General features: G+C 56.4%; 2 protein-coding genes across 2 annotated transcripts in view; one reads left to right on the top strand and one right to left on the bottom strand.

The window, feature by feature from the left end:
* VOLCADRAFT_105422 (uncharacterized protein) overlaps positions 1–4,987 on the bottom strand; it is a gene marked incomplete at both ends in the record, with an annotated part of 16,231 nt that extends 11,244 nt beyond the window's left edge. The window contains 7 exons of the mRNA XM_002952156.1: positions 362–471; positions 826–1,353; positions 2,525–2,662; positions 3,053–3,112; positions 3,654–3,884; positions 4,440–4,549; positions 4,966–4,987. Coding sequence (XP_002952202.1) covers positions 362–471; positions 826–1,353; positions 2,525–2,662; positions 3,053–3,112; positions 3,654–3,884; positions 4,440–4,549; positions 4,966–4,987 — 1,199 coding nt within the window. The remainder of the gene's footprint in view (positions 1–361; positions 472–825; positions 1,354–2,524; positions 2,663–3,052; positions 3,113–3,653; positions 3,885–4,439; positions 4,550–4,965) is intronic.
* Positions 4,988–10,124: 5,137 nt separating this feature from the next.
* Positions 10,125–13,263, top strand: VOLCADRAFT_62249 (uncharacterized protein; the record flags this gene model as incomplete). The annotated part of the gene is made up of 6 exons (XM_002952238.1): positions 10,125–10,329; positions 10,772–10,914; positions 11,226–11,315; positions 11,871–12,044; positions 12,495–12,564; positions 13,127–13,263. Coding segments are annotated over 6 exons (819 nt in total), but the record flags the coding sequence as incomplete, so codon positions are not given.
* Between the last annotated feature and the right edge of the window lie 1,062 nt (positions 13,264–14,325).

Raw genomic sequence — 14,325 nt, 5'->3', positions numbered from 1 at the left:
TGTGTATATGTGTGTATATGTGTGTATATGTGTGTATATGTGTGTATATGTGTGTATATGTGTGTATATGTGTGCATATGTGTGTGTGTGTGTCATAACGAGCGCCCCGAAAGAGGGCGATGGGGGGAACCAAAGGGCCATGAGGGCCGAAGGCTGTCCAAAGCAAGCAGTATTTGCACTTCTGCGTTCCGGACTGGCTCCAGTGGTTTCGGAGGGGGCTGTGGATGTCATGTGCCAGTGCCAGTGCAACTGTCTGTCTGTATGTATGTATGTATGTATGTCTGTCTGTCTGTCTGTCTGTCTGTATGTATGTACGAGGAAATGTGGGTCCCCTCATGCGCCGCAACCTAAGCTCACTGACCTGGCCTCTCCGTCGTCGCACACCACTGCCCGGCAGTCGCCCACATTGGCCAGCCACAGACTGGGCCCCAGCATCAGCGCCACCAGCGCCGTACTGCCGCTGTGGCAGTCCTGCGCGGGACAGCGGCGGGAGGGCCCGGAAGCGCCCGGATGGACCCGGAAGGGCAGCGAGTCGTAATGAGCAGGAACAAGCGTTTTTTAAAGAGACGACTGCTTGCCGACGGGGACGGGGACGGGGGAATCATCAACCACCGACGAGGAGGAAAGGGCGGCGGGTCGGGGGGGGTGAGGTGGTGTTAGGAAGATGGAGCCCGGCCCACTGGCCTAGTGGCTCAGGTGAAGTCCAGTCCGCGACCAGCGACTCCAGGTGTCGAGGGGCACTGAGGGATAGGGTCAACAGAATGCAAGCTCAAGGCCCGGTGAAACCGTTGCGCCAGCTCAAAACAGCCAACGACCAACTCGCACCTGGTCCATGAGCTCCCGCTCGCACCGCAGCAGTGCGTTGCGCAGCGCCGCGGGCGGATCTGGCGGTTGACATCCGCACCCGCTGTCGTACGCAGCCAGAGATGTCCGCCGCCGCTCCTCCGCCGCCGAATGGAACAACGGCGGCGCCCACGGCGGGGTGCCTTCGTCCCCGTCGCCGTACAGGCCCTCCTCATTGCCGTCATACTCCCCATCACCATCATTATCAACGTCGACCGCCGCAGGCCACTCGTCCAAGCAGTACGATGACGACGCGTCAGGTGGGTCCCAGTCGTACGACGCTCCCTGTCCCCCTGTACGGAACTCCATGCTGACGCTAGATGACACCCGGGGAGCGCCCGCCGTCATCGTCATCGCGGTAACCTCCTCCGGCTCCGAACCCCGTACAGCCACCGTTGCCGTTCCGTACACTCCGCCTGCCGCCGCCACATCTCGTCCCCTCGCATCCGCCCCCACTGTGGGTACCGCCGCCGCCGCCGCCGCCATATCCGCCGCCGTTCCGCTGACTCCCTCCGTCGGCGAACACCCGGGTCCCGCCGGTGCGGGTACGACAGCTTCGCTGCGATCCACCGATAGAAAATGGGCTGTTGCAACGTCCCCCGCCGCACAGGCCACAGCTGCCCCGCTACTGCTGCAGCGGCTACTGCTGACACCCACTGGAGGCATTGCCGCTGCAGCAGCTGTAGCTGTAGTGTCAAGCACAGCCCCGTTGACTGCGGACGAAGACGCAGCGGCTTTACTTGCAGCAGTGGCTGCAGCCGCCGCCGCGGCTGCAGCAGCCGCAGTAGGAGAGGCAGGCGCTGCGGTAGCACCCTCCGCCAACACACCGTCACACCCAGGGTTACGGTAGTTTGCGGTGACGGCAGCCGAAAACATGGTCAGCATCGCACATTCCGGTAGCTTCTGCTGTTGGTCTTGCTGCAGAACCTCCTGCTCTTTCTGCTGCTGCTGCTGCTGCTGTTGTTGCTCAACGTCGGCTGCAACCTGAGTGTCTACGCCCGCGGCCTGACTTTGCTGTTGCTCCTGCGATTGCTGCTGTCCTGGGCATTGCTGCTGTTGCTGTTGTTGCTGCTGTTGCTGCTGTTGATACCGGGCATGCGGCGGCTGGTAGGCTCGGGGCTGTGGAGGGCTGCTATGTTGTTGGTGTTGGTGGTTGTCCTGTTGGTGGTTATGGTTGTTGTGGTGTTGGTGCTGGTGTTGGTGCTGGTGCTGATGTTGGTGCTGATGTTGGTGCTGGTGATGTTGGTTAAAACGCTGTTGTGTGGACGAGGGCACCTCCAAAATGGCGGGACATCCGATTTGTAGCGCCACCTCCTCTAACACGTGACGAGCCAGATTAGCCTGTAGCAGTAGCAGTAGCAACAGCCTCAGTAGCTGCAGCAGTAGCAGTAACAGCCAGAGTATTATTGGTAGTGGTAATGATCAGCACCCCAAGGGGCACAAGGCTGTCCTCCCCAAGGTCTAATAGCAGGAGGATTAGAATGCCGAAACAACAATATCCAAACAACGGACACACTGCAAAACACCCAGAGTACGCCGCACATCACGCACATCACGCACGTCGTAGCGCGTCATGTTTTGGTCCAGGAGAGAGTGGCAGTACCGCCATGGCCGCCTCCGCCTTGCCGTCTGTCCGTACGCGTACGGCAGCATCGAGGTCCGCAGGTACGACACAACTCACTTCCAGAAATGACACCGCGCCGCTGCCAGCATGGCCATCCAGGACAGCGATCAGCACCGCCCTTCGGCAGCCGCTGAAGTGTGGGTGGTACGACAAGTCGTACGTCAGCACCCGATCCTCCATCCTAGACGATACTCCCTGAGAGGGCACCGGTGGTTTCGGAGTTGGGGTTTCTGTTCCATGTCCGGGAGGACCAGGCAATATCTTGAAATGCATAGTATTAAAACTAGTCATGAGATCCAGCCGTTTTGGTTTACACCAACCAGTGAGGGCAGCCGGGGCCGTTGCGTGGATGACCCCCTTCAAGTCAGTTCGGACAGACATGCGTTGCGGAATTGCATCTTGAAATTACAGCAGCAGCGACAGCAGCAGCAGTAGCAGCGGCGGCAGCAGCAGTAGTAGTAGCTAGGAGGACAAACGTCAAGCACCACGCGAGGAGAACGTCAAATCACGTACGTAATGCCAACCAAGACCAGCGGATTGTTCGCCCGGTGGCGGCGCCATCGAAGCGAGTAGGAAGAAACTGACCTGTAAAGCGAAACAGCCCATGTCGTACTGCAGGTCCGGACTTCCGGCGACCAGGCTGATCTGCACAGTCAAAACAGATAAGGGGTAAGCTGCCAGTCCGTCTGTCCGTCTATTCGTCTGTCCGCCTGTTCATCTGTTCGTCCCTCTGTCTGTCTGTCAAGCTGTCTGTCCGGCCGTCAGTCGCTTTGTCCTCTCAGCCTGAACCCGCCACATTCCCATTGAGTCGACTAGTCACCAAGTCAGGCAAAACGGCGTGGGTTGTTGACTCACAACAACATCAATTCTCCAATTCACCAGGACTTTGCAAAGCAAACTACGTGACCAACCGCCAACGGTCAACGGTAAAACGAAACCAAACTGAACACGAGAATGTGAAATCGGCAGCCCCGTTCAGCTGCCAAAAAAACCATTACGCCCTTGGGACAAAAAGGCCGCTGTCCTCCACCAGCCTCATCTTTCAATCCACGCTGCTCCGTCATCCACAAACCCCATCCCGAACCTCTCCCCCCCTTTTCCCCCCCTCCTTCCCCCACGGCTCCTCTTCCCCATGTGCACCCGCGTGAGGCCCACACGCCAGAGGTCCGCTGCCGCCCCAGCCTACCTGCTTCGGCACGATAATCCGCTCCTCCCCCACCTCCTGGCCCTCCTCCCCCTCCGCGTCGTTAAGGAACACCGCATGGGAGCGGACACGGGGGATGCCGCCGCCGCTGCCGCTGGCTCCAGCCCTAAGTCCTCCTCGCTCACTCCCCCGCTCCTGGCCTGCGATGACTAGCGGCGACGACTGCGTGTCGACGGACGCGGCGCCGCTGTCCGAGGCCGCCAAGCTGCTCACCTGCGTGGCGTGGTGGGGAAGAAAGTGGAAGGCGCGAAGTAAGGGAGGGAGGTGGATGATGATCAGGAGGAGACGCGGGGGATGAGGAGGAGGAATGGAGGAGGGGAGGAACTCTCTTAACTGGCTTTTTCTGGAGGTTAGGAAGGAAAGGGCAGAAGGAAGAAAAAGATTGAAGAAAGCAAAACAGGATGAAGAAGGTGCTGCGTGGAAGGTGAGCGTGGCGGATTGACTGGGGCTGCCCGTGAATAGCCGCTGCCCTGGGATTCGGAGGCTGACGTGGCAGGCAGGCGGCGTCTTCAGCACAGTTGCCAGATAGGAGTATGCGTATCTAGTCGCAAGCAATAAGAAACCATCAATCTGCAGGGAATGGTTTGGACTGCGGGTTGCAGTGAAAACCGACTGATTTCGTCACTTCCGCAACTAGGCACAGTCACGTTTTCCTCTTTGGGGTCAATGTGGGTTGCTGCTATCTCAGAAGTTTCCGCTGGATGATCCTCTTATCATATTGTGTTGTGGCATGCGTGAGCTGAAGAAAGGGAGATATTTCTCGCTCACGGCGACAACACAGATGAGCTTCACCCCAGGATCAAATTTCCCATATTCGCTTGTTGACCTCCATACGAGCCAATTGCAAATAATTTGCCTAGTACGGGCGGCTATCCAAGCTGTAAGAAGCGATGAAGTAAGGAAGGGATGTCGACGTCTTCATGTTCAGCACAGCGCACGGAACCCATCCTATACTTACAGGGTCGTACCAACAAACAGGCGAAGGACATCCCGAAGGCCATGCTTGCCCTATGTAAACACTCACCGACTGTGACATCGGTGTGCGCTCTCCTTACAAACTTGCCACGGCCAGATTGCGACACGGCAAGTAGAAAGAACACCTACCCAAACTTGGTAAGTAGAGACGCGACATTACAAAATTGCGTGTAACTGGTGGGTCTATGACGACGGTTAACAGTCAGCGCTCCTACGTTCGTTTTGCCTACGGATATGTCTTTCCCTTCTAACAAGGTTTTTGACATAAATCTCTTGCTAATGCGTAGGGGAAAGGGTACGGCGACCACAATATTCTCACCTGGTTGACACGTTGACTTCATGAGGAAATTTTGCTACGGAAAGAAAGCAAAGGACGAGCTGTACATTAAGAAACGCATATTTCAAAGGACGAGCTGTACAATCAGAAACGCATATTTTTTAATTCCGCCCTTTTTTGGTTGCAGGGTTGCTAGCAGCAACGGTTAGAAGCCGCGTTTGTCTTCCGAGCGTAACAGCAGTATCCATATAATCTGTAATTTTTGTTGTTTCAACGCTATATGATGTCTGTACTTTGTATGGTGTCGCGAGCGCAGGAGCTGGGACGCTTTGGGGCCTGTTTCCACTGGCTTTTAGTGCCACCTTTTAGTGCCTGTTTCCATAAAAGTCGGAGTCAATTGAAACCGTGGCCTTTCAATGCCTTTTAGTGGCCTTCTCGGGACGGCGAAGTCACTTCGCTAATTTAACACTGTGTTAAAAGTATAACAGGTTCTATTGTGGACCTTTTCACCTTTTTTATACATCGATAGAGCACTTAATACCGGTCCCACTTTAACCTGGGGGCTGCTATCTAGTGCTCTATCGATGAGAGCCGCTTGCTATGTAGAGTTATCAACCCTTAAATTACAATTAATTTTATCTCCGTCCACCGCTTCTGTATTCCCAATAGTATAAAGCTTAGCTTTCAGGGTGCGTGGCGCACGGCGCCCCCTCCAGTGACTGTACTACATCGCAGCACCGTTAAGCATAGGGCCCGCACGTGGCTAATCGACCCGCCCAGGAATCAAATATTTATTGATGATTTGTATTTTGGGTTCCAAAACAAGAGGGAAACAGTTCTTTGGACATGGCTTCTTGGGTGTTCAGTTAGGAAAGGCAGAGAAAGACCCATTATTTGCATTGACCCAGATATCGTAAAACGTGCTACCACACATTTGGTGCTGCCCAATCTGCTTTCCTGTCTTAATGCACCTTTCAACCTGTCAATGTAAAATAGACGTGCTGTGCTTCACGGATATAAAGCTAAAGCTCTGACAGAGAATTAATCATTTGGTAACGTAGTTGAGCATAGCCCTTGGCGTACGCAAGTTCGTTTGTCGCACCTGAGATGCCTAAACCGAAACGGCGTACTCCTATCGTGCCTGTGCCAAAGTCCGCCGTGAACCAGTCGGTACCCAAGCACAACCAAACACGTTCTCAGCATCTACATAAGCCCGCAAGTCAAGGCGTTGGGCCGGATGCCGGGCTACGCCGCGACGGCGGCGGCCGCGCCAAGCGATCATGGGAAAGCAACGAGCAGGATGCTAATCATAGAAACGTCAAACGACGTAAAGGAGTTGCTCGGGATGGTGCCGGGCGCGGCCGTGGCAGGGAAGACACACCAGGAAACTCATGGCGGCCCCTCAGCAGCGTCCATCGGCAAGCGGCCTTCGCTGTCAAGCGGCTCCTTGAAGCCGACAGCAGCCGCAGACATGGCAGCAGCCTCAAGTCGCTGACGTTGGCACCGCACATAGAGGCCAAGAAAGCCACTTTCGCCGTCACTTGTCAAGTGCTCAAATGTAAGCGGAATGCTCGGAAACAGCAAAATGCTGCTTTCTTCTGCGTAGCATGTCTCGAGTTAACTTCCTCATACGACTGTAACAGGGATGGGGAAGGGGGAAAGTTGAGTAAGAAAAAAACATGGAAAAATTGTAGCATGGGGAGAGAGGGGGAGAAAAGCGAAAGACAAAGGAGCAGAACACCCACAGCACAAAAGAGGCCACCGTGACACTATCCCTGACGATGCGAATAAGGCCTCGAACCGTCCTGACTCCTGACCCAACCCAACCCAGAATCAGCCCAAATCCCAGCCCTTTCCAACCCGAGCTCAACCTGCACTGCAATCCGCCTTTGAGTTTGTATTGACCGTACCCTCCGTACTCTTAAGTTAGTCTCCCGGCCTGGTGGCGTTGCCCATAAGAGTCATAGACATGGCGGGGTCATATTGCTCGCGGCTCTCGCCGCCTTGGCGTGCTCTCGGGCCCTTTGCCTCACGGGGGAGGATATGGTGACGCTGCCTAAATTTGATGACCGTAGAAAAAGGCTTTTGGCCTTCATTGTTTAAGTTATCTCGGCATATATATACATGATAAACTATAATGTAATTTAACTAGTTGCTCTTTTATGTCAGTTCCCTGCCTCCCCAGTTCCCTAGGGCAGCATTTGACCTTTCCATCTTTTTTTCACGTGACCTTTCCCCTTCCTCCTCTCCAGTCTCCAAACCCACTACTATTCCCCTTTTCCCTTCCATGGCCTTCCCTTCCATTTCTTCTCCCGCTCCGCCTGTGACACCGAAACCCAGTCTCCCAGATTCTGGAGCAGCTGGACGAGCAGTCGAACTTTTCCTCCGGCCAGCCAAAGGTTAGCAGTACAGTACGGTACGGACGTATTAGGGTACAGACCTGTACGGCACCTTGAGATTGTGGCGTCCTGGTGCTTGTCCTGATTGATCCGGCTGGTCCGGAAGTGTGCGTGTGCGCGAGGGGAGGGGGAGGAGGAAGAGGAAAACATTCCTCGGTCCCGCTGTGCCTGGTCAAAACCCATACACCCTGACACAGCCCCCTGGTACATGCCCCTCTCCCATGTCGTACCGCTCCCATTCATTCCCATCTTCATTCACCAATTTGGGTCTGATGGGGTTTGGTGGTGTGGTCTGATCCGGCGCAGAGTCAGCGCCGTCGGAAGCGCCTCCCTCGACCTCTCCTAGGCCGTTTGAGTCGGCCTCCTTGACAACATCGCACTCATAAAGATGCACGATGCATGATGCACGAACTAGACCTCCTCCATCAGCCGTTAGGGAGGCCCTGCGGCCTTCCTTGCTTTGCCCTGTAACACAACGGGGAGTTGTTATGGCCTCCATGCTGACGTGACGTCGCCCCTTCCCCCGATGGCTATCACGGTCCGGATCGGCCTCTGCCGGTGCGACCTTTTTTTTCCGGCCCCTGCGGCGTCCATCCCGCTGTCTACCCTGCCGTACAGATGGACAAGTACGTGGCAATGGTGTTGTCGTATGAGTTGCTGCATGGGCAGGTGGGCACGGGGGTTTTAGGATCCGCCATACTACAGCACAGGACATACTTTTTTGAGGTATCTATATAGATACATACATACATACGTACATGCATAAATCCATCCATCTGGTGTTTCCTTACCTTAAGACCTTCTTCCGCCTGTCCATCCATTCGCCCATTCAGTCATCCAGTCAGCCAGCCAGCCATCGTCATGTCTTGGTCTTGAGGGTCTCCCGTTGAGGTTATTTACTTCCCCGCCCAATCTTCCGCGTTGGACCCACCATCGCCCCTATCGAACCGCATTGGGAACCCCGCGTCCTCCTCCTTCCGCAACCCTTGTTCCCCCCCTCACCCCCAACCCTTACCCCCACCCCCCACCCCCCCAACCCCCCCTTACCCCTACAGGGCCTGCAGCGCAAGGGCCCAGCGGAGCGAGCGGCGTTGGCAGCGGAGGTACGTACGGCAAAATGGTACGGTACGGCAAACTCCTGTCTTGCCCGCAAAGCTGTACCATCGGTTTTATTGCATCTACACAAAATATTGGTGGCGGCAATTCATTCATAAAAAAAATTGTTGTAGCTGTTGCTGTTGTTCCTGGCGGAAATTGAGTGTATTTGTGATTTTGAGTGTTATTATTTTCTGCGCTTCTAAAAATCACATGCGTCTCGTGAGCAGCAATCCCCTTTTTTTCATCTTAGGATTCTCCGCCCCGTGGGATGTTGAACCCGACCTCACTTCGCCCCTCGTTCGATTTGTCTTCATCTGGCAATCTGTCGCCTTCCCTTTCCACCAGTTGCCTTCTTTTGGCCTTCCAAGCCACAACCCATTTGTTCCCTGGCGCTCGCGCGGGTCCGGGGGGCCCCGGGGGGGGCGCAGGCGGTGGTGTAGAGGCCCCCACCGTTGCATTGCCTACGGTCCTCAACGAACTTCCAAGCCCCCAATTGCAACCCCCAACCGCAACTGCAACTCCCAACCGTTCCTCCCTCGCAGCCCAGGCTTCGAGCAGCCCTGGCGGACATGTTAAGGGAGGCAGGGGCGGAGGTAAGGGCCGGAGGCGAGGATTGTCTGTAGCCACGTATGTAGCGACGTACGACATTGGCTCTCTCTCCGTTGAGCCTTAGAGGGCCCCGTGAGATGCACGTGATGGGGGAAAGTTGCCTCCAGGGGATGGCTAGCTAGCCAGGAGGCGACGTGTCCGACCTCTGACAGACGGGTATTTTTTGGAAGAAGTGGACACCCCATGTGGGCACACGTGCACACATCTGCGCTAGAACACGTCTAATACACGTCCACTGTTTAGTTTACCCAGAAATGTTTAATTTACCCGGATGTTTAGTTTATCCAAACCCCAGCTACCGTCCACGCAACGCCAGCTGCAGAGGCCCGCTTGAGGCTCGCTGCCTCCCCAATGCCGCTCCGTTGCCGTTGCCGACGCCGCATTCCCCTCTGCAGTCACTAGACGACCTATTGGCGCAGCGGCAGCAGCAACAACAACAACAACAACAATTACGCAACGGGGGAGGTAGCGGCAGTAGCGTCGCCGTAGGCGGGGTCGGGCCGCTGGTGCCTCACCCCCGCTGGGTCCGTGTCAATCTGCTCAAAGCGGACGTGGACGACGTCGTACGACAGCTGGACGAGCACCTGCGGCATACGACGGTACGAGAGCGTCGCGTGGTGTGTGTGTGTATGTATGTGTTTGTTTGTGGAGAGGGAAGTGCTGGAGATACATTAGCGTGAGGGAGACCCGGTTTTTTAGGCGTCGCTCGATAGGTCGCCCTATTCATTAGGATGTTTCTATAGATATTACATACCTTAAGCCTTAGTAAACCTAAAGCCATCTTCAGAGCCCTGTTTTGACGCCCTGGCGGTTCTGGCAAAAGGCGTCACCTCACTTGTTGATGTTTTCTTGTCTTGTTTGCAGAAGCAGCGAGACAAGCAAGGCAAGCAGCAGACGGAATCTGGAAAGCAGCAGCAGCAGCAGCAAGAGGAGGCGGAGGAGCAAGAGAAGCAACAGCCGAATTTGAAAAAGAGGAGGAAGCAGCAGCGGGATCAGCAGCAGTGGCAGCCTCAGTCCCCAGCAGCAGCAACGGGAGCAGCAGCGGGAGCAGCAGCAGCAGCAGCGGGAGCAGCACCAAGGGTGGTCCGAGACGCGTTGCTGCCGGATTTGCTAGCGCTTCCGCCGGGCACGGACCTTCACGACCATCCTCTAGTGACCCGTGGGTCAGTGGTGCTGCAGAGCAAGGCCTCCTGCATGCCCGCCCGCGCGCTGGCCCCGGAGCCCGGCTGGACGGTGGTGGATTGCTGTGCGGCACCTGGCAATAAGACCACCCACTTGGCCGCCATCATGAAGAATCAGGGTACGCAATTATATACACGTTGCTGAACTGCTCACCGACCGCAATGTGTTTTGCGACCGCAAGCCAACCGCGTTGTCCGACATTCCCCACAGCTGTTTCCCCTTCATGTCATGTCATGTCATGTCATGTTCACAACTTCAACTCGGTCCCTAACATCGCATCACGACCAAGTTCGCTGCGCCCTGGCCTCCTGGTCGGTTGGCCGGTCCTCGACGGCCATTGGCCTCCATCGCTTGCAAGCAGAGAGCCACATCGTTCCTGCTCTCTGCTTGTGGTTGCGTCATTTGCCGCTGTTCAAGTGTGTACCTGTGTCTACCTGCCTTCGTGCCTACCTGCCTTTTCATCATCGGCATAACGGACTGTCTGCCTATCGATGCCATGTGGATTTGTGTGCGTGCATCTGTTGGTTTGTCTGTGGTTTTCCGCCCCCCCAACCTGGCAGGTCGTGTGCTCGCTTTCGACAAGGACCCCAGGCGCCTCGCCCGTTTGAAGGCCAACGCCTCGCTTGTGGGGGCCACATCCTGTGTGGAGGCCCGGCTTGCGGACTTCCTATCCCTGGACCCTACGGCACCCGAGTTTAAGGAGGTACGACATTCGAGGTCAGGGAGGTACGGCACTGTACGGCAACTTGCAGCAGGCCGGGGACCGCGGCCGGAGAGGCCATGGATGATGAGGATTACACGGTGGCTCTCTCTGGGTGGCGTGGCGATGAAAGAAAGCAGCTGTGTGTCCTTGGTGGTGGATAGACCACGATCAAACAAACAGTGGTTTCAAAAGCACTCTTCACATGAAGACCCTGGAAAATAAACCTAGGGTCTTTCTTTTGAATGACCCTGGAAAGGCCGCAACCCCCCCACGTCTCCTCCTTTCTCCTCCGTGTTTTCCGTGTTTTCCAGGTCCGTGGTGTGCTTCTGGACCCCTCTTGCTCCGGCTCCGGAACCACATTCACCCGCATGGATCACTTGTTACCCAGCCACACAGGGCCTGTGTCCACGTCAGCAGCAACCGCAGCTGCTGCGGCGGCGGCGGAGGCGGCTATTTTGACCGGTACGGCACAGGCAGATCCGCCACTTCCGGGTCAAACCGCCATCACAGCAGGTGCAGCGACAACAGCAGCAGCCGCAGTAGAAGCCTCCTCGGCAGCTCTAGCTCCAGCACAGCCTGCTGCTGCTACTGCCGTCCAGAACCATGACGAGCTGGACGGCCGGGAGCGAATGGAGGAGAAGGGCCTGAGGAAGCGAATGAAGGGCGGGAAGAAGCAGCGCGGTGCATGTGGAGCACTGGAGATGGGTCCTTCACACGACCAGAATTTGGAAAGGAACCAACAGCAGCAGCAGCAGGGGCAGCAGCAGCAGGGGCAGCAGGGGCAGCAGCAGCAGGGGCAGCAGCAGCAGGGGCAGCAGGGGCAGCAGCAGCAGGGGCAGCAGCAGCAGGGGCAGCAGCAGCAGGGGCAGCAGCAGGAGGGGCAGCAGCAGCAGGGGCAGCAGCACGGTGGTGTCCCTAGCCAGGATGTGGTGTATCCTAATCAGGATCCTGCGGAGGCGGCCCGCGTGGCGCAGTTGGCTCGTTTCCAGTCAGCGGCGCTGTCTCACGCGCTTCGCTTTCCCTCCCTGGAGCGACTTGTATACAGCACCTGCAGTGTGCACGTGGAAGAGAATGAGGCGGTGGTGGCGGGGGCGCTGCAGCAGGCAGCGGAGGCGGGCCTGGAGCTGGCGGTGGGTGGGTGATGGCGACCGGGGCGAGGTGATGGGGACGGGGACGTGGACTGGCCCCTGCGGTCTTGAGCGGGAAGAGCAACACATCATGAATCAGACCAAACTCAACAGCTAGCGGGCCTAGAGTACCTGTAAAACTGAACGGAACTGATTGAAATCGGCAGGCATGGACGCGAATGCGGGCTATATGTGTGTGGTGTCCGGTGTGGTGAGGGGATTCCTTGGTAGGGTTGTAGTGTCCTGTGCTGCTTAGTGCGTTCATTCCAGAGCCGGTGATTCGATTGGGGATTCGGATGTGGAGCTGTGCGGAAGCTGTGGATGGCACGATATGGTACGGCCACATGCGGGCCTCTCGCAGCCTGTGTCATGTGTCAAAATTATCCCGCAATGGGTGGTGCCTGTTCCCCCATGCGCTCGTGCCTCTGGCCCTGCTCCTGGCTTGTGACGCAGGACCCCTTCCCCTCCTGGCACCGACGCGGCCTGCCGCTGTTCCCCGGGGCGGAGAAGCTGATTCGGACGGGTGAGCGGAGAGGGGGAAAACCCAGGGAAAACCCAGTAATAACACGCACCGCCATCACTCACCGCTAACAACAACACCATGACCACGACGATCACCGTCACCGACAGGATACGTCTGGGTCCAGAGTTGCTTAAATCCCGTGATGTAAATCGCCAGGCCCACCAGGGGGAATGGCTGCTGCTGGGGCAGTTTAACCCCTCTACATTTTTCGTGTTAGCAGTAGGGATGCTGGGAGGACTGTTCAATAGGGGAAATCTGGGAGTCTGTTATGCGCACACGCGGCTCCTGAACGTGCCGCTGTCTTGAAAATTCCGTGTTGCTGCTGCTGGTCTTCAACGCACGTTCCGGAACTTAGGGTTTTCAATGCAGCTAGGACAGATGTCGCAATGTACCTTCTGGTACGTTCTTACCTAGCTGGCCTGCTTGGTGCAGTCCGTTCCGTCGTTTTTGTGATTTTCTGCAGCTGATCCTCCCGTTGTTGCTGCTGCGCTTCTGTCCTGTCTGCCATTTTTTTGTCTGTTGGCCCCTCGCCTGTTCTGTCACCTGTGGTCGCGCTCCTCAGACGCCTACCTAGACGGCACTGACGGCTTCTTCGTCGCTCTCTTTCAACGAAGACAGACGCAGGAGCCACAAGCGATGGAGCAGCAGCAGCAAAAGCACAAAAAACAGCGAACGCAGCCGCAGCTAAAGCGGAAGTAACAGCAGCAGCAGTCTGGGCGGGCAGCGACCAGCAGCAGGAGGCGCTGCAGGCGACAAGGAGGAGCCAGGATCATAGCCGGTCGTGTATTTAATGCTGCTGCAGGCCCTCGTGTTGTGATGGGCTCGCGCACATAACCTTTAGCAAGGCTGCGGTCGCAGCAACGTGAGGGAGTGTGACCTAGCCATGAGCAGCAGAAGCTGCTCTACGCCTTACTCCTAAGCTTTCATTTCCTGGAGTGATAAGCCAGTGTTAAGACACACTCTTCTCTATGAAGAAGGTGGGGAAGCAGCAATGCGACAGCTCGCTGGGGCTTGTGCTAGGGTATAGAACGCTTTTGGAAGGTCTGGTGGTTAGGCCCATGATAGGGCTCTCGTACTAGCGGCTTGTTGATTCTTGCAGAGTGGGAGGCTTTTGGGCCGATTGCACACATTTGGATTATCATATCTAGAATGGAGCATTGTACAACGGTTGTGTATACAGAGCTATGTACAGCGTGTACAGCGGCTTGTATTTAGAGGTGCGTAAAGCCTGGCTGCCTCAGGGCCTCCAGCGGGTATTTATCCAAAGAATTTATAAGTTATTGAGCCCCGTATTTGTAGCTGACAGCGGCTTGAAAGGGGTCAAGCACGGCTTCGCTCGTTAGGCAGTGAAAGAACAGTCAGCACTCACATCCCTGAAGGACTCATCGCCCTGTTCCCGCCGATTAGCCATCCTGCCCAGTTCCGAGTTGGTAGTATGCCCAACCGTCAGGACCGAGTTTGAACCGTTCTTATTTGCAGCGGCGGTGTCAGCTTCAGCCCCAGCGGTGCAGTCCTGGCCGGTTGGAGGCGCCTTCCAAGGTCAGACCGCACCACCGATCTGGCGGAACTGCTCACTCTGCCTTTCGACAGCAGCCAGCCCCAGCAGCGGGGAGAGCAGCTGCAGCGGCGGATCTGCTATTTTACGGTCCTAGTATGTGGCAACAAGGCTGTTCTAGCCCACCAGTCCGTACTGATGGAACGCAGCGAATGCTTTAGGCAGATGCCCGTGAGTAGTCGAGTGGGAAATGTCAGTATAAAGGC

Source organism: Volvox carteri, assembly GCF_000143455.1.
Source record: "Volvox carteri f. nagariensis unplaced genomic scaffold VOLCAscaffold_28, whole genome shotgun sequence".
Lineage (NCBI taxonomy): Eukaryota > Viridiplantae > Chlorophyta > Chlorophyceae > Chlamydomonadales > Volvocaceae > Volvox > Volvox carteri.
This window is presented reverse-complemented; position numbering and strand designations above follow the sequence as displayed.